We start from the raw sequence: 18,682 nt of genomic DNA, 5'->3' as shown, positions 1-18,682 counted from the left end.
ATATGTTGGTGTACATGGAATTTCCCTTCCATCAAGACAAAATTATGGCCATATTATGGGGTTCATGCCATTTCTGAAAATAACCACGTCAATGCGTCCTTTCTGTGGAAAAAAACATTATCCTTAATGTGCTCATCCAACTCATCAAAATCTGTTTGATGAAGTTTGTTTATGTGATATATATATATATATATATATATATATATATATATATATATATATATATATATATATATATATCACGTAGTTCTGTCCATTTCTTAAAAGAAACATTAATCAAAGAGTACACGTTTTTGGTGACATGATTTAACATCATTATACGACTCAAAGTAGCCGGTACACGTTACTGGTGACATGATTTAACATCATTATACGACTCAAAGTAACCGGTACACGTTACTGGTGACATGTTTTAACATCATTATACTACTCAAAAGTAGCCGGTACACGTTACTGGTGACATGATTTAACATCATTATACTACTCAAAAGTAGCTGGTACACGTTATTGGTGACATGATTTAACATCATTATACAACTCAAAGTAGCCGGTACACGTCACTGGTGACATGATTTCCGTACAGTACCTGCACTGACGGTGATGGCCTCAACAAACTGCTCTCTCCACGAGGAGGTGCCGACCACCAGGGACACGTTGGCCTTCTTCAGCAGCTTGTCCACCACGCTCTGCAATCATCACACATCTGTCAGTGTCGTCACCACCTGTCAGTGTCGTCACCTATCAGTTTCACCATCTGTCAGTGTCGTCACTACCTGTCAGAGTCGTCACCATCTGTCAGTGTCACACATCTGTCAGTATCACCACCTGTCAGAGTCATCATCTGTCAATGTCACCATCTGCCAGGTCAGTGTCACACATCTGTCAGTATCACCACCTGTCAGAGTCATCATCTGTCAATGTCACCATCTGCCAGTGTCCCCATCTGTCAGGGTCGACCCCATCTGTCAGTGTCACCATCTGTCAGTGACGTCACCATCTGTCAGTGTCGTCACCATCTGTCGGTGTCACACTTCTGTCAGTGTTGTCATCAGCGTCGTCGTCGTCGCCTCTATGGTCGCTTTTATTATTAGCAACTTTGCCATCATTACTTAACACACACACACACACACACACACACCAAGGTATGTATATAACACTGTACAACGCCCTTCGTCACCGTCATCATCGTTTTTTGTATAAACGAGTCTTCAAGTCTCAAGCTCTGCTAACAACCAGACATCGATCTGAACAACCACCAGCCTCCACCCAACCGCTACCACACACAATAACCACCACCACCACCCCGCCCACAACCCCCGCCCCCACCCCCCACAGCCAACGCCACCCCACTCATCCCCTCCCCCACGCTTTCCTCCCTCCCCTCTCCCTCCCAAACTGACCTTGAACTCTAGGGACTCCTTGATCATGACGGTGACCCGGACGATGTCGCCCATGCGGGGCTTCCCGAGCTCGGCCAGCCGTTCGTCCTCCACACTGACCATGGCCCCAGAGTCCTTGTCGCTGGTCTTGCCTGCCAGTGAGAACACCACAAAGCTCTGGTCAATGGTTGGCACACACAGTGCTGCTGATATAATTATGATAGCATCTATCTTCGAGAAGAGGTTTATCACACATGGTGGACAGATTGCGTAGATGTGAGTTTGACCACCTGTTGGCATTTCGCCATTAACCCCTTCAGTGCTGGAGAGAGAAAAAAATACAGTAGAAAGTGGTGTTTCGAGTCATATGACTTTCCGAAACAATAAGCCCAAAACTGAGAAAATGGTCTGGAGATATACCACTCTAGATAAACTGTGTGAATTTTCAGCCTTCCAGAGTTATTTCCCTTCATCAGTGACGTTACTATGCCCGTAGGTGGTACGTGCTGTGGCACGCAAGGAGTTAAGGTCAAGTTGTTGGTGGCTGTGGTCCGTTGGATTGATTGGTGGAGTGTTCTCACACATGGTGGATTGATAGGTGGATATGGGTGGGTGCTTAATTACACCTCCACTCGATCAGAGTGTTTTTATCACTGGTTGGTGGACAGGGGTGCTCATATAGCACTTTTACTCGGTCAGAATCTTTATCGCACATGATCGATTGATTGACAGGGACAGTTATACAACGCCTATCATTGATAAGAGCGTTTATCACACTTGACTGATAGATTGATATGGATATACAGCGCCTGTCTTTGGTAAAAGTGTTTATCACGATTGATAGATTGATAGTTATACAGAGCCTATCTTTGGCAAGATAGTTTATCACACTTGATTGATAGATTAATCGAGATACTTACACAGAGCCTATCTTTGGTAAGAGAATTTATCAAACATGATTGATTGATTAATAGAGATACTTATATAGTCCCTATCCTCAGTCTGAGACCAAGCTCCAAGCGCATTACAAATCACGGAGTCATTTTGCAGTAGAGGCTGCCTACCTGGGCAAAGCCCATTGAAATTTGCATTTGGGCGCTCATCATTCGTTTTCTGTGTCATTCAGTCGCGAAACCACACACACACAAACACACACACACACACAAACACACAACACACACAACACACACACACATCAACATGCATCAAAAATGCTTCACCAACATGAATCAACCATTCAAGCAAACAGATTTTTTTCCCGTTACCTCACAATTAACTTTTAAGTCGTGTTCATCGCTCTGTGTGCGTGTCAAAACACACGCCATTTTGAAGGGTGGAATGCATGAATTGTATCAAGGGACGCAACTGCATGATTCAGCGCTGATTTTGTTCGGCTTTTGCAAGTGTGGTTCAGTGGAAGGGCAGCAGGCACAGACACTGCCGTCAGTGTAATAGAAACATCCTGGACACACACACACACACACACACACACACAAACACACACACGCGCACACACACACACACACACACACACACACACACAAACACGCACGCGCGCGTACACGCGCACGCATGCGGCATCATTGTGTCCTGCCCTGAACATGAACTGGGCCACGATTTCTGCTCCATCGATTCCATGCCCATGATAACTGCATGTCAAAGTCAGTTACCGAGTTCATGGTGAGCGAATGAATGTGTGTGTGTGTGTGTGTGTGTGTGTGTGTGTGTGTGTGTGTGTGTGTGTGTGTGTGTGTGTGTGTGTATGTGTGTGTGAGTATGTGTGTGTGTGTATGTGTATGTGTGTGTGCGCGTGCGTGCGTGTGTGTGTATATGTGTATGTGTGTGTGTGTGTGTGCGCGCGCGCGCCTGCGTGCGTGTGTGTGTTTGTGTGTGTGTGTGCGTGCGTACGCGTGTCTGTGTGTGTGCGCGCGCGCGTACGTGTGTGTGTGTGTGTGTGTGTGTGTGTGTGTGTTGGTACAGAAGTGGAGCGAGATGATAGAGAAAATCTTATTGTATCCCTGGGCACCTCATCTAAATTACAAGCAGTAACCAGATTTGGGATTTGGCGGCACAATATCATTACTTTCTTCCCGCTTAGGTTTATTTGAATGGCAGGACGAATCGCATTACCCACACAATGCCATTAACACATGGAAGGGTGAATCGAAGAAATCATATTACAGAAGAAGAAGAAGAAGATGGTGATGATGAATAAGAGAAGACGAAGAAAAAAAATTACATAGAAGAAGAAGAAGAAGAAAACAAATTACATAGAAGAAGAAGAAGAAGAAGAAGAAGAAGAATTACATAGAAGAAGAAGAAGAAAGAAGAAGAATTACATAGAAGAAGAAGAAGAAGAAGAAGAAGAAGAAGAAGAATTACATAGAAGAAGAAGAAGAAGAAAACAAATTACATAGAAGAAGAAGAAGAAGAAGAAGAAGTGCACAGTAGAAGAAGCAGAAGACAATTTCATAGGAAAAGTAGTAGTTGTAGTAGTAGAAGAAGTGTGTTTGTCGGTGTGTGTGTGTGTGTGTGTGTGTGTGTGTGTGTGTGTGTGTGTGTGTGTGTGTGTGTGTGTGTGTGTGTGTTGCGTGTGTTACTCTGTCTCCCACTCTCTCTCCCCCCCTCTCTCTCTCTCTTTCACCTGTCCACATTCCTATCTATAATGGATAGACCCACTCTTTCCAACGATGTCGCCGTCTCTCTCAAGAGAACCCAACTTTAGTTAGGGCTCAACGGGTTTAAAACAAAAAAAATGTGTGTATAGATATATAGAGTGCGTCTACATTCTCTCTCCAGAGCTCTCTTTGTTAATCTATATATGTCTCTCTTTGTCTCCCTCTGTGTGTGTGTGTGTGTGTGTGTGTGTGTGTGTGTGTGTGTGTGCGTGCGCGCGCGCGCGCGGGTGTGTGTGTGTGTGTGTGTATTTGTGTGTGTGTGTGTGTGTGAATAGAATAGAATAGAATACTTTTTATTGTCACAAAACCTTAAAGTTTATAAGACACAATGAAACATAAACATGAGCATATTGTGGGGCCTTTGACGTCAAAAGTGGACGAAACGGCCTTTCCTGCCTGGCTGCCTGTGCTCTGGTTACAACCGCAGCAGCAACCTCTTTGCAAAGATTCAACTTACTGTAACAGAACTGAACATCTCTAATTTTTTTTCTTTTCTTTTTTTTTTATAACGAGTGCTATTGTCACACGTGTACCCTTCAACAGAAAATAAATGTTTGGAAAATCAAACTCCCTGTAAACTTACATAAAACCGAAATGAGGGTTATAGTCAAACTGTTTCATATCAGCGGCGCACTTTTGGGTTCTTGAGTAAAGAAGAAGAAGAAGAAGAAAAAGGCCTTGACTTTCGCCCTTACGTCAGCGTACAAAGTAATAATGAGCTTATTCCTGTCTCTCTCAGTAAAGAAGATTTTGCTAACCTCCACCGCCCCCTCTGTCTGTCTGTCTCTGTCTGCCTGTCTTTCACTGTCACCCTCCCTCCTTCTCCACAATATATCTCTTTCCTCTGAATCTCTCCCTACCTACCCTTCGCTCTTTTTCTTCTCCCCCCTCCCACCACCCTTCCTCTCTCTCACTCACTCCCTGACTCCCCCCCCACAGCCCGTCCCCCGTCTCCATTCTGTCTTTCTCTCTCTACCTCCCCCTCCATCCTTCTACCTCCCCATCCCTTCACTCTCCCCCCCCCCGCCCCTCTCTCTCTCGCTCCGCCTGTCTCTTCCCGTCTAACTCCATCCCTTCACTCCCCCCCCTCTCTCTCTCTCGCTCCCCCTGTCTCTTCCCGTCTAACTCCATTCCTTCACTCCCCCCCCCTCTCTCTCTCTCTCTCCCCCTGTCTCTTCCTGTCTAACTCCCTCCCTTCACTCTCTCCCTCCCTCTCTCTCTCTCTCTCTCCCCCTGTCTCTTCCCGTCTAACTCCATTCCTTCACTCTCTCCCTCCCTCTCTCTCTCTCCCCCTGTCTCTTCCCGTCTAACTCCATTCCTTCACTCTCTCCCTCCCTCTCTCTCTCTCGCTTCCCCTGTCTCTTCCTGTCTAACTCCATTCCTTCACTCTCTCCCTCCCTCTCTCTCTCTCTCGCTCCCCCTGTCTCTTCCCGTCTAACTCCCTCACTTCACTCTCTCCCTCCCTCTCTCTCTCTCTCGCTCCCCCTGTCTCTTCCCGTCTAACTCCATTCCTTCACTCTCTCCCTCCCTCTCTCTCTCTCTCGCTCCCCCTGTCTCTTCCCGTCTAACTCCCTCACTTCACTCTCTCCCTCCCTCTCTCTCTCTCTCGCTCCCCCTGTCTCTTCCCGTCTAACTCCCTCCCTTCACTCTCTCTCTCCCCCCCCATCTCTCTCTCCCCCCCCCCCATCTCTCTCTCTCTCTCGCTCCCCCTGTCTCTTCCTAACTCCATCCCTTCACTCTCTCTCTCCCCCCCCCATCTCTCTCTCCCCCCCCCCATCTCTCTCTCTCTCTCGCTCCTCCTGTCTCTTCCTAACTCCATCCCATCTCTCTCTCTCTCCCCCCCCCATCTCTCTCTCTCTCCCCCCCCATCTCTCTCTCTCTCCCCCCCATCTCTCTCTCTCTCTCGCTCCCCCTGTCTCTTCCTGTCTAACTCCATCCCTTCACTCTCTCCCCCCCTCTCTCTCTCGCTCCCCCTGTCTCTTCCTAACTCCATTCCTTCACTCTCTCTCCCCCCCCTCTCTCTCTCTCTCTCCCTGTCTCTTCCTGTCTAACTCCATCCCTTCACTCTCTCTCCCCCCCTCTCTCTCGTTCCCCCTGTCTCTTCCCGTCTAACTCCATTCCTTCACTCTCTCTCCCCCCCTCTCTCTCTCTCTCCCCCTGTCTCTTCCCGTCTAACTCCATCCCTTCACTCTCTCCCCCCCCTCTCTCTCTCTCTCCCCCTGTCTCTTCCCGTCTAACTCCATTCCTTCACTCTCTCCCCCCTCTCTCTCTCTCTCTCCCCCTGTCTCTTCCCGTCTAACTCCATTCCTTCACTCTCTCCCCCCCCCCCTCTCTCTCGTTCCCCCTGTCTCTTCCCGTCTAACTCCATCTCCTCTCTCTCCCCCCCTCTCTCTCGTTCCCCTGTCTCTTCCCGTCGAACTCCATTCCTTCACTCTCTCTCCCCCCCTCTCTCTCTCTCCCCTGTCTCTTCCCGTCGAACTCCATTCCTTCACTCTCTCCCCCCCCCCCCCTCTCTCTCGTTCCCCCTGTCTCTTCCCGTCGAACTCCATTCCTTCACTCTCTCTCCCCCCCCCTCTCTCTCTCCCCCTGTCTCTTCCTGTCTAACTCCATCCCTTCACTCTCTCCCCCCCTCTCTCTCTCTCGCTCCCCCTGTCTCTTCCCATTCCTTTCTCTCTAACAGTTTATTCTTTTTTTCCCCTTGCTTGTGTCCCTTTTTCGCTTCAGGAGGTGTTGTGGAAATGGACTACATTCATTCAATCGATAGACCTGACCGTCCGCCCAAACCGTTCTCAGCAGCTTTGCCAGAATGGTGGTTGTTGTTCATGTTGTTGGTGTGTGTGTGTGTGTGTGTGCTTTAATGTGTTTGTGTGTTCTTTAGTGTGTGTGTGTGTGTGTGTGTGTGTGTGTGTGTGTGTGTGTGTGTGTGTGTGTGTGTGTGTGTGTGTGTGTGTTGCTGTTGTTGTTGTTGGTCTTCGTCATTGACGCAATGCATTTCTCTGCCTCTCTGTCTCTTTTTGTCTCTGTCTGGTCCCTGTCTTTGACTATGATTTTTGTCTGTCTGTCTGTCTGGTGTCTGTCTCTCTGTCTCTGTGTGTGTCGCTCTTTCTGTGTCTGTCTGCCTGTCACACACACACACACACACACACACACACACACACACACACACAGACGTCATGATAGGATCAGCTTGAGACGTGAAAAAAGAATTAAGCTTTGCCATCACGCAATACCAAGTGCTTTGTGTGACAGGGTGGCCGAAATCCTTAAACATGTTCATACAAGCGCGCGTGTACACACACACACACACACACGACACTAAAGAAACTGGAAGAAACCAACTCATAACATGGTATTAATCAGAAGAACCCATTCCACTCACACAAATTACCTAATTCGTTCCTGCCTTTTCTTTCCTCTCAATACGCGAGGGACATTCCATGTGCCCGTTCAGCCACAGGCTTTTGCCTGCACTTTGCCGGAACATGACCCACGGGAGATCCTTTTAATGTCATTTTCCATTTTGTCTCTAATCCACCACTCCGGGCAGGGACGATTGTTTGTCCTTTGTGGGAAGAAAAACCACAATCCCTGATTCCAGTTTCCTTGGCAACGCTCTCATAGCATGCCACGACTTTGGTCACAGTACCTGTCTGTCCGTCCGTCTCTGTACAGTTGTCTCCGGCAAGCAGGCGACCCTCTGGGAACTACCCCTACCCCCCATCCGAAAAAAAAAAAAGTTTGACTTATGTAAGGTATGGACAAGTCGACATTGTCTTAAATAAAGTTGACTTAACCGAAGTATGAGTTTGACTTATGTACGGTATGGACAAGTCGACATTTTCTTAAATAAAGTTGACTTAACCGAGGTATGAGTTTGACACGTAAGGTATGGAAAGTCGACATTTTCTTATATAAACTTGCCTTTAACCGAGGTATGTGTTTGACTTATGTAAGGTATGGTCAAGTCGACATTTTCATAAAATAAACTTGCCTTTAACCGAGGTATGTGTTTGACTTATGTAAGGTATGGTCAAGTCGACATTTTCATAAAATAAAGTTGACTTTAACCGAGGTATGAGTTTGACTTACGTAAGGTATGGACAAGTTGACATTTTCTTAAATAAAGTTGACTTAACCGAGGTATGTCTGTCTGCATACATCAGTGTGGTGGAAAGGAAACGCATAAAACAAGCTTTTAATAGGAAAGGGTAAAAAATTAAGACGAAAATCCCAATGGCACGAAACTATAATTTTCTTCCCTCAATGTTTAAAGAATGGATGTACGGGTTACTCACTTATCATTCGTTATTTCCCCTCTGCTAACAGATAATTTGAATTGTTCGAAAGATAACTTTATGCTTTGACTGTTTGAAGCAGACAGCAGAGTTTGGTCGATTGATTTGATAATTATGAATTCCAAAGACAACAGTCACAGGACACGACATATGTAGTTTTAAGATACGAACATCATCAATCACACAATACAGATGAGCATTTTCAATTTTCAGTCCTTACGGAAGAGGGAGAGAGAAAAAAAAAAAATAGCGCGCGATGCTCGTAATAAGCTGACCAACTTTCGTGTGCATTTAATGTGTGAATGAGGTGCAAAACCAAAACACATTTCTTGGTTGATTCAGTGGCTAATAAAGAACCTGAATTGGAAATCAACAACAACAAATAAACAAAAGCCTCTGAATGCAAAACACACAATTTAGGCACGCAGGCAAATTCCGCTACGATGACTGTTCTTTTTGCTATGGCTGCTCTTGCAGTTGTTGATGATGCAAATGTTTAAAAGCAAATAAAAAGTTAATGTTTCCACAGCCTTTCACAACCATCAAGGAAGTGATTTCACATCCACTGTGTCTACGGCTTGGCATGGGTGTGGGGGTGGGGGTGGCCTGGGGGGGGGGGGGGAGTAGGGAGTGCGGAGGGGGGGGGGGGTGGAGGGGGTATAATCCTCTTCTATCGTTTTAACATTTCCAAACAGAATGCACGTCTGGGTGGAGTGAGAAAAATGGAAGTAAAATGGCTTCCCCAAGGACACAACATCATGCCGAACCTAGAGCCCTGCCAGGAGCAAGTTGCATTGCTCGGACGGAAGAGCCTAGTATGGTCGTAATCTGTTACTAACTGTGTGCAGTATGTAACTGACCAATGGCGTAGGTCGGTTAAAGTAGGCATTTAGTCACGTGTAAGTTAGAACCAAGCAATGCAAGTGGCACCATTCCGCCATACTGCCTACTGTTATAATGGCGGTGTGAGAACAACAACCATCGTCACACTGTATTGTATTGTATTACTCTTTTTGTCACAACAGATTTCTCTGTGTGAAATTCGGGCTGCTCTCCTAAGGGAGAGCGGGTCACTACACTGACGGCGCCACGCATTTTTCTGCCTGCAATTTATTTGTTTTCCTATTGAAATGGATATATTTCTTTTCAGAATTTTGCCAGGGATAACCCTTTTTTGCCACTGGTTCTTTTACGTGCGCAACATGCATGCTGCACACGGGACCTCGGTTTATCGTCTCATCCGAATGACTAGTGTCCAGACCACCACTCAAGGTCTAATGGAGGGGGGCAAGTTACTGGTGACTGCCGGTGTGAATCGGACCAGTGCGTTCAGATTCTCTCGCTTCCTAAGCGGCCGTGTTACCTCTGGGCCATCACTCCACTGTTGTTGTTTTTGTCATTGTTAACATCTCAGCTGCTGCTCCACCAAGCACTTTGTTTTCAATACGTCGAAGTGCTCCAAGAAACATTTGCACAAACATTCACGTAACCGACACAGTGATACTGGCATTGATGTAAACAACAACAACAACAACATAACGTTGTTTGCTCAAAACACCCGTTTTTTGTTTGGTTGGATGGTTGGTTTATTTGAATTTAGTTTTGTTGTTGTTGTTGTTGTCTCTTTCTTTTCTGGTCTGCGGACAACACGAGAGACGCGCAATGAAAGCGTCATTACCACCTCTGACGAAACGCGTCAATAAATATTCATCAAGCAATTACTGTCCTCACGCACCATACCTTGCATGCTGTCCTCGCTCTCTGGGAGAGTTGATTATGCATTAAAAGGAGAAAAACTCCCAACCTCCCCTCCCCCCCAGCCCCCTTTCCCCCTCAACCCCCTTCCCACCCCCCAAACCCCACCCCCCCAAAAAAAAACAACCAAAAAACAAAACAAAAAAACCCAAACAAACAAACAAACAAAAACGGAAAGAAAGAAAAAAAAAAGGAAAAAAAGAAAAGCAGCAACAACAACAAAACAAAAGCAAACGCGAGATGGAGAAAGAAAAGGCACAATATAAAAGCTGATATTTTGGTAATACATATTTTCCCCTTCCGTCTTTTGATTAACTACATTAAAATGTATTTTTTTTACAAATAACAGTTCGAAAATGTCTTCCATTCATGAAGTCCAAGAACATCTTCCATTAAAATAGACGGTTTGGAATTAAGCTTTATGAGTGAATGAGTGAGTGAGTGAGTGAATGTGCCGAACACGTGGCCTAACATCATCTCTCTGGTCTAATAGGGGAGGGGGTGGGTGGGGGAGGGTAGGTATCACACACCGAGGTCTTTGATATTATCACTGAAAACAAGCGATGATGCAGCCATTTTAAAGACACCAAGACAAGCGAGTTTTTATCATCACCTGCAAACTAACGCAGTGGAAATACTTGTGTATGATTATGCGAATGGAATTTGCTGGTAACTCTAGGTTTTCTGTTCAAGTCAAAAAGCTTTTTTCATACGTAGCAATGGAACTGAGCGTGAATTCGAGTCTTTGTACTCTCTTCGTGAAAAAAACAGGAATGATGAAACTAAAGAGAAATAGAAAAAGAGAGAGAGAGGGACAGAGACAGACCAAAAGAGAGAGAATGCAGAGAAGGGAAAGAGAGAGAGAAAGAGGGGCAAGATATGGAGAAGAGAGAGAGAGAGAGGGGAGTGTGTGGGTGGGTGGGTGCGTGCGTGGGTGGATCTAACAATACGTGACAGAATTTCTTCTTTTTTTTTTCAAGTTTGCACATAACCAAAGGTTTCATAAAAAAAATAGGCCATAATATCAGGGATTATTTCATTTCATTGACGTTTCATGCGGAAAACAAGCCACTTAATCCAGTTAATGTCGTGGTCGTGCGTTTATTGTATGGGGCATGAGAGAGATTGGAACGTTCCTTCTCTTTCTGTTTTGAAGGACTAAGTAGGGTCGTTATGTTGTGAAACTCGCTGGCTGACATCAAAGCTGTCTGTCTGTCTGTTTGTTTGTCTGTCTGTCGTCACTGTCCTCTGTATCTTTTACTTGTGTTTCCAATATTTTTTCCCATTCCAATTATATCTTTCCAATCACACAAACACACAGACACAGACACAGACACAGACACACACACACACACACACAATTATATACTTTACCATGACTTGGTCAGCACCACACTTACAAATCTAGATATTCATTCTCTCATCATCTACGTCCGCATCCTACTCACACACACACACACACACACACACACACAGAGAGAGAGAGAGAGAGAGAGAGAGAGAGAGTCACACATACAGAAATACACACTTAAACCTTCATCCAGCTACACACACTTGACACACACATGATACATAACACCCCCACATATACACCCACACCAAAACCCCCTCCACAAATACACAAACACGAATGCGCGCGCGCGCACACACACACACACAAACAAACACACATGCTAATAAACGTCATGTTCCATATCTCCGCCCCCTTACACATAGTGACATACAAACACATACACACGCACATACAGAAACTTTCCCTGCCTTATTCTCGCACATAACACACACATGCACGCACGCACGCACACACACACACAGACACACACACACAGACGCACAGACACACGCACACAGACGCACAGACACAAACACACACACACACACACACACAAAACCAAGTGATAGCGCAGCAGGACATAAATGAAACAAAGAGAGAAACAAGGAGGAGGGAGGGAGGGAGGAAGGGAAGGAGGGAGAGAGGGAGGAAGGGAGGGAGGGAAGGAGGGAGGGAGGGAGGGAGGAAGGGAAGGAGGGAGAGAGGGAGGGAGATACAGATTTTCTTCCTGTGAGTTCCAGATACTTGGCAGACTTCCTCTTTATCCCCCACACCCACCCCACTCCCTCCCTTCCCACTTTCACACTTTTGTCTGCATGAAGTCATGATCTTGTGACGCACGCGCGCACACAGACACACAGACACAAACACACACACAAACACACACACACACACACGCACACACACACACACACACACACACACAGAGACATACACACACACACATACACACAAGCACAAACACGCACGCACACACACACACACACACACACACACACACACACACAGAGTCAATGAGTCGTGTAGTCGTCTGTCTGTATGTTTTGATGATGTACTCGTCAACAGACAAACAGACAGTTAGACAGCGAGAAGCGGGAGAGAAAGATAGAGAGGAGGGTGGAGAGACAGAGACAGAGACAGAGAGTGAGTGCGTGAGTGACAGACACAGCCATGTTTTACACATGATCAACAGGGGTATGCAAAAATGAAGAAACAATGAAATAGTCCGAGGCGGGGAGAGAAAACCGCGCGATATAAATGCCTTGTGCAGAAACACAGTGCTGGGGCACTTTTCCTCCACCACAAAAATGAGGAACACTTCATGAAGTGTTACTTCTGGCCTCAGCCAAACGTCGAGACCATTGTCAAAAAAAGTAAATAAAAAAAATCAACAAAGAGGTAAACAAAAAATAAATCGTTTCACACACTGCATATATAAATCTTAATTGTATTACATTTCTTTCCTGTTGGCATTCATATAAATCATTGATTGAAATGTTAAAAAAAAAAAAAATCGAGACGTAAGTAGCTGACTAAGCCAAATATAATGGTGAAAGTAAAGGATAGTTACTCGGTAAAACCTTTGAATGCAAAGATAAATATGTGTGTTTACATGTATGTATATATGTATGTGGAGTGATGGCCTAGAGGTAACGCGTCCGCCTTGGAAACAAGAGAATCTGAGCGCGCTGGTTCGAATCACGGCTCAGCCGCCGATATTTTCTCCCCCTCCACTTGACCTTGAGTGGTAGTCTAGACGCTAGTCATTCGGATGAGACGATAAACCGAAGTCCCGTGTGCAGCATGCACTTAGCGTACGTAAAAGCACCCTTGGCAACAAAAGGGCTGTTCCTGGCAAAATTCTGTAGACAAATCCACTTCGATAGGAAAAACAAACAAAACTGCACGCAGGAAAAATACAAACAAATGGGTGGCGCTGTAGTGTAGCGACGCGCTCTCCCTGGGGAGAGCAGCGCGAATTTCACAGAGAAATCTGTTGTGACAAAAAGATAACTACAATACAATGTATGTATTTTTATACACATGTTTATGCAGCGAATGATACTGGCTAACATACCAGCTGACAACGTGGTTTCTGGAAAATGTGAGCGTACCTGGTCGTCTTGTAATTCCCACGGGAACTCTAAGGCCTATTAACACGCCTCGTATTAATTTAAAAAATACATTCTGATGTGGCTTTTCTTTCCAACTCCACAGGGACTAATAGAGATCAACGTCCTGTTAGCTTTCAGTCATAAAGCCTGCTGTCGGAGCTGAAATGTCCCGCCAGAGAACCTGGTGCTTGCAACATGGTGTGGCCACTAGCCTCACCTTCATGTTCATGTACAACAGCGCATATAAAAGTTTTTTCCGCGCGTATTGCGGACCAGATAATTACCGTATGAATAATTGATTTTATTATTATTATTATTATTATTATTATTATATTTTTAAGAATTTTTATTATTAATATCAAACATGAACATTTTAAAGAATCGAAGCTGAAATGATTGAATGTGTCTTATCGAACATGAACACTGTCCAGACCGTGCATTTCAATAACTGAATTTGACTTGTTATTCGTGAACACTTGAAAGGCAATATATTTAAATAACTGAGTTTGCATTGTTAAACACGAACACTTTAAAGACGTTTCATCTGAATAATTGAATTTGTCTTGTTTTAATTTGAACACTTTAAAGACACCACATTTAATAACTGAATTTGTTTTATCAAACACAAACACATGAACGACAACAATCTTATGTGTTTAGAAACTGAATTTGAATTGTTAGACGTGAGCGCGCGCGCTTTAAAGACACTACTTTAAACACCAGGAAGCCTTTTCAATGGAAATAGTAATATAGTTATAATCGACATGACATTCACTATAAATGCACATCCACTTGGAGCGTACAAAAAGAACGACAAGCAAATCTTTCTCGTTTGGGTTCCATACAAAATAACACCTTATTTAGTTTCAAAACTCGTAAATACAGACAGTAGAAAAAAATCCATTGCAGAAAAACGGCGGAAGCTAATATCCGCCCTTCATGTTCCCATGTTCCTGATCAATGGAAAACCCGACACATCCATATGTTTTCCTTGGTTACCACTTCAACACACAGCAGTCCTGGGAGGATGCCATGGGTGCATTCACCACGTCACTCGGAGTTGGAATCAATGTCGGCAAGAAGAGAAGAATGAATGGACTGGGAGAATAACACTCAGATTGTGTTATTGGGAGACAGCCGTTGAAATTGAAATCCGAACGTCCGAGGTCAGATGAATACATATCAGCAAGCTTTGATAAAATTTTAAAAAAACAACAATAAAAGCCCAACATTATTTGCCTTGCATCAGATAAACCTGGCATGTAATATCCACGCGCTTCGTGCTATGCGGAAAGATGACTTCCAATCACATCGGACATCAGAACAAATCCATCATCTTTATTGGATTGCTACAAAGATAAATGGTTGTTTATGGACGGGAACTGTTTGATCAGCTGCAGCATTTTAGGACGTTATTCTTTGATGGAAGACAGAAACAAACAAAACACCTCCGAAGTTTCCATCCAGTTGATGAATGTCACTGTCCGTGTTGCAGTGCACCATTTCAGAGGCACCATCTTCACGCCGCTCTTCCAGAATCCCACATACACAGTGCCAGCTACAGAAGTCCACGGGAAACTGACATTGTTAGGTCGCCATGAGGCCACTCACCACAGAAAACCTGCAGTGTCGTGGAGTCAAGTCGGTTGTGTTCGCTGGTGCTGGATCTGATCAAACAAAGGTAGGACCCCAGCTGAAAACAGCTATTGCTGTTAGCCATGGAAACAGACCCTGGGGTGGAGACAACTACGTGTACCCAAGAGCAGACCCCATGTAACTGCTGACACCGAAGAACGTCTTGACGCATGGATGTGAAGGGAGAATGGAAACACTGATCACCATGAGAGTGGGGTCTGCTTGGCTGCAGGATTTGGGGCCTTCCTTTTCAGTATCATATAATGACAGATGTGAGTGCTGCTGCTGCTGTGGAGGTCTCTTCAGGTTTGAGACTACATGGAAAGCTGTACTCCTTTCCTTTCTAACTTTCCTTTCTTTCCTTTCCGATCTATCTTGGTCTAAACCTAAAAATTGTGTCCAAAAATCGTGCTTCAAAACTATACAAGTTCATAAAATCAAAGAATTTCTATAACTTTCAAGAAAGAGAACCATGTTTTCATTCGTTCTTTTTTTTTCAATCCATTACTTGCCAATGGTTCTACACTTTAGGACTCGGCCGGCAAAAAGCTGCCTAAACCACTGACAAGCATCCACAAAAGACCTGTTAAATCAACTATTAACAAATCAGATTCTGACTATAAACATGCAGATATCCCCCCCCTCTCAAGGCTAAGCTTTTGTATAACAAATGCCTCTCCATGCGTAAAGTATTCCATGATAATGTTTTGTCTTCTCTAGTAAACACGTTCACTTTTCATGAGTATGGATATTCGCATAAAATTGCTCTCCCCTTTACAGTCACCTTTACAACCATTACTTTACGTAAACCAAGTCTTTCATAATCTGGTGGTTGGTTATGTAATCATATTCATGAAAACTTTCAAAACAAAGCGCCAAAAAAAGCAACTAAACTATGTAATTATATTCATGAAAATTTTCAAAACGAAGAAGCAAAAAAACAACTAAACTATAAAAAAAAAGTGAACTTTCATTATTTTCTTGTGAATCTTTCAAATTTGACACCGCTATGTCCAAAAGTGTGCTGATGCTCATTCAGTATTAATGAGTCAGTCATGCCCTCTCTTCTCCTGTCTCACTTAAACAGATTATATAAATGTGCTCTTAAACAAGCTCTCTTAAAATCCAGCTCATTAACCATTGATGGTTATAAATCATTGAACATTCTTCCACTGTATCTAAGAATACAACAAGGCTCACAGTAGTTAACTGAGCAGCTCCCCCTGGTATTGTAGATAGCTTTCCAACAAACAGTACTAGAAACTTTCATAAACTTACAATACTTCTTCCTAGAATTGAGTCAAGCCTTTTATGCAGTGGTGGTTCATACTGGAATATTTTGCTGTCCTTTCTAAAGCAGATAACCAGTAGTATCAACTTCAGAAACTCTTTCAAAAATATATAAATGATGTAAACCAGCTTTAATGACTATGCCATTCTTCTTGAACAGGAGATGTTAAAAAGAAATACCAAGCACTACTATGTTTTATTATAATTAAGGATGGTTATATATTCATGTATATGCAAGTGTATTCGTTTGTGTGTATGTGAAGTTTCCGTTTTAGTATTTGCATTTGTTTTTTTCTTACTATGATATTATTTTGTTCTCTCTCTGTTCTGTTTTATTATCTTTATCTATCTATCTGTCTGTCTGTCTATCTATCTATCTATCTATCTATTATTAGTATTACTATTATTATCATCAGCAGCAGCAGCAGCAATATCTATCTATCTATCTATTATTATTATTATTATTATTATTATCATCATCATCATTATTATCATTATTATTGTCGTTGTTGTTGTTTGTTTGAATTTTGCTTGCATGTCTAATTTCTTGGCCCTGAGAACCGGATGAAAAAAAAGTATGCCTCGCTTATTCCACTTCTCTCACAAAGTAAATTCATTCATTCATCCCCCCTCTCTCTCTCTCTCTCCCTCTCTCTCTCTCAGTCTCTCTGCTTCCTTCCTGTGTGCGGAATATGACCTGTGGATGTTTATCTTCTTTCTTTCTTTTTTTCTTTTTTTTTTCAATAAATTGCTGTTATCATTTTTTTTGCCGTTTTTGTTTTGTTGTTGTAAACATAATTTGTCAGACTTATTCTATTACCCTTTTGAATTAAAACAAAAAAAACCCCGTTTCGTTTCGTTTCATAATAGGACGCGGAGTTAATCAACCCCCAGAGACACAAAAAGGTTGAGTGTTGGTCAGGAATCCCCATCAGAGGTGTATCAGTCAAATGGAGCACAGTGTGTGCTTTATATCTTCCCGTCAGCACTTTTACTCTGACTTGAATTCTGAAAGGAACTGAAAAATCTCAGTTATATCCTTTCATCAGGGTTCGAACAGTAAATGGAAAATAGCTGATTCGCTTTGATTCTATGTGTTTTTTTTGTGTGTTTTTTTTCCAAGCAAAATACGCATTCATATACAATACGTATTCTTCGATTTTTTGGATTCTTCGTTTCTTGTATGTTGTTGTTGTTGTTGTTTTGTTGTTTTGTTTTTTTGTTGTTGTTTTTTTTACCCAAGGTCTATGTACCTACACACTCTCAAACAAAAAAGAGTTTGTTGATTTTTTCGTTATTTTCTTATTTTGCATTTGTTTAGATTTCATAATTTTCTCTTCTACATAAACAGTGCTTTACTGAATAGAATATAAGTATTTACATGAATAAATGAATAAACAGCTATGGACTTTGGTACTTGGGTTGTCGTTCTCACTCAGCAAGTGTCTTTAAATTGTCCGTCTCCACATACATAGAAAGGCTTCCCATATCACTTAATTATAATTATACAGACCTGCCTTTTGCGAACTGAGCTGAGAAGAACATTCCAAAACACTACATGATTACCACATGTGTACATGAGTCACTGAATGAGTGTGACTACAGCTCATGAAATAAATATCAATAAGTATAAAAGTATAAAAGCAAAAACTTTCAAACAAGAAAGAACGCGTCACATAATTATATATATATATATATATATATATATATATATATATATATATATATGTATATATATATCGAAGCTCATGTCGCAGAACGAAAGCAAGGTATCACATAATCATGAAATATGGATAAATGCATTAGACAAGTAAAATCACATACAATAATGATGTAGTAATATTAATAACGACAAGAAGAACAAGAAAAAGATGAAAAGAAGAAATATCAGATTGAATGTCTAACACAGAAAAGAATCACAAAAAAACACACCACAGAACATATCTCGGATATGAAATATTACGACAAAACAAAAATATCCAAGAAAATGTCCCGGGCAAGAAAAATATAAGTATTACAAAAAGTAATAATCAAAACATACGTTTCCGCCAGAAAAAAAAGTAGTACATATAATGTATCACAGCAAAATGGAAAAGTGTCACATAGTAATTACCTCAGTAACTATTTCAGACAGGAACTAACGAAGTCGAAGAGAAAAATATTACAAAAAGGAAATGATAACATATAAGTATCAAACCGAATG

General features: G+C 42.9%; 1 protein-coding gene across 4 annotated transcripts in view; it reads right to left on the bottom strand.

The window, feature by feature from the left end:
• LOC143296092 (sodium/calcium exchanger 3-like) overlaps positions 1 to 18,682 on the bottom strand; it is a 257,142-nt gene that overhangs the window by 5,739 nt on the left and 232,721 nt on the right. For all 4 annotated transcript variants that reach the window (XM_076607851.1, XM_076607852.1, XM_076607850.1 and 1 more), the window contains 2 exons: positions 1,401 to 1,531; positions 587 to 686 (listed from right to left, as the gene is read on the bottom strand). In XM_076607851.1, the coding sequence (XP_076463966.1) occupies positions 587 to 686; positions 1,401 to 1,531 (231 nt within the window). The remainder of the gene's footprint in view (positions 1 to 586; positions 687 to 1,400; positions 1,532 to 18,682) is intronic.

The sequence above is a fragment of the Babylonia areolata genome, chromosome 21 (assembly GCF_041734735.1).
Source record: "Babylonia areolata isolate BAREFJ2019XMU chromosome 21, ASM4173473v1, whole genome shotgun sequence".
NCBI classification, from domain to species: domain Eukaryota; kingdom Metazoa; phylum Mollusca; class Gastropoda; order Neogastropoda; family Buccinidae; genus Babylonia; species Babylonia areolata.
This window is presented reverse-complemented; position numbering and strand designations above follow the sequence as displayed.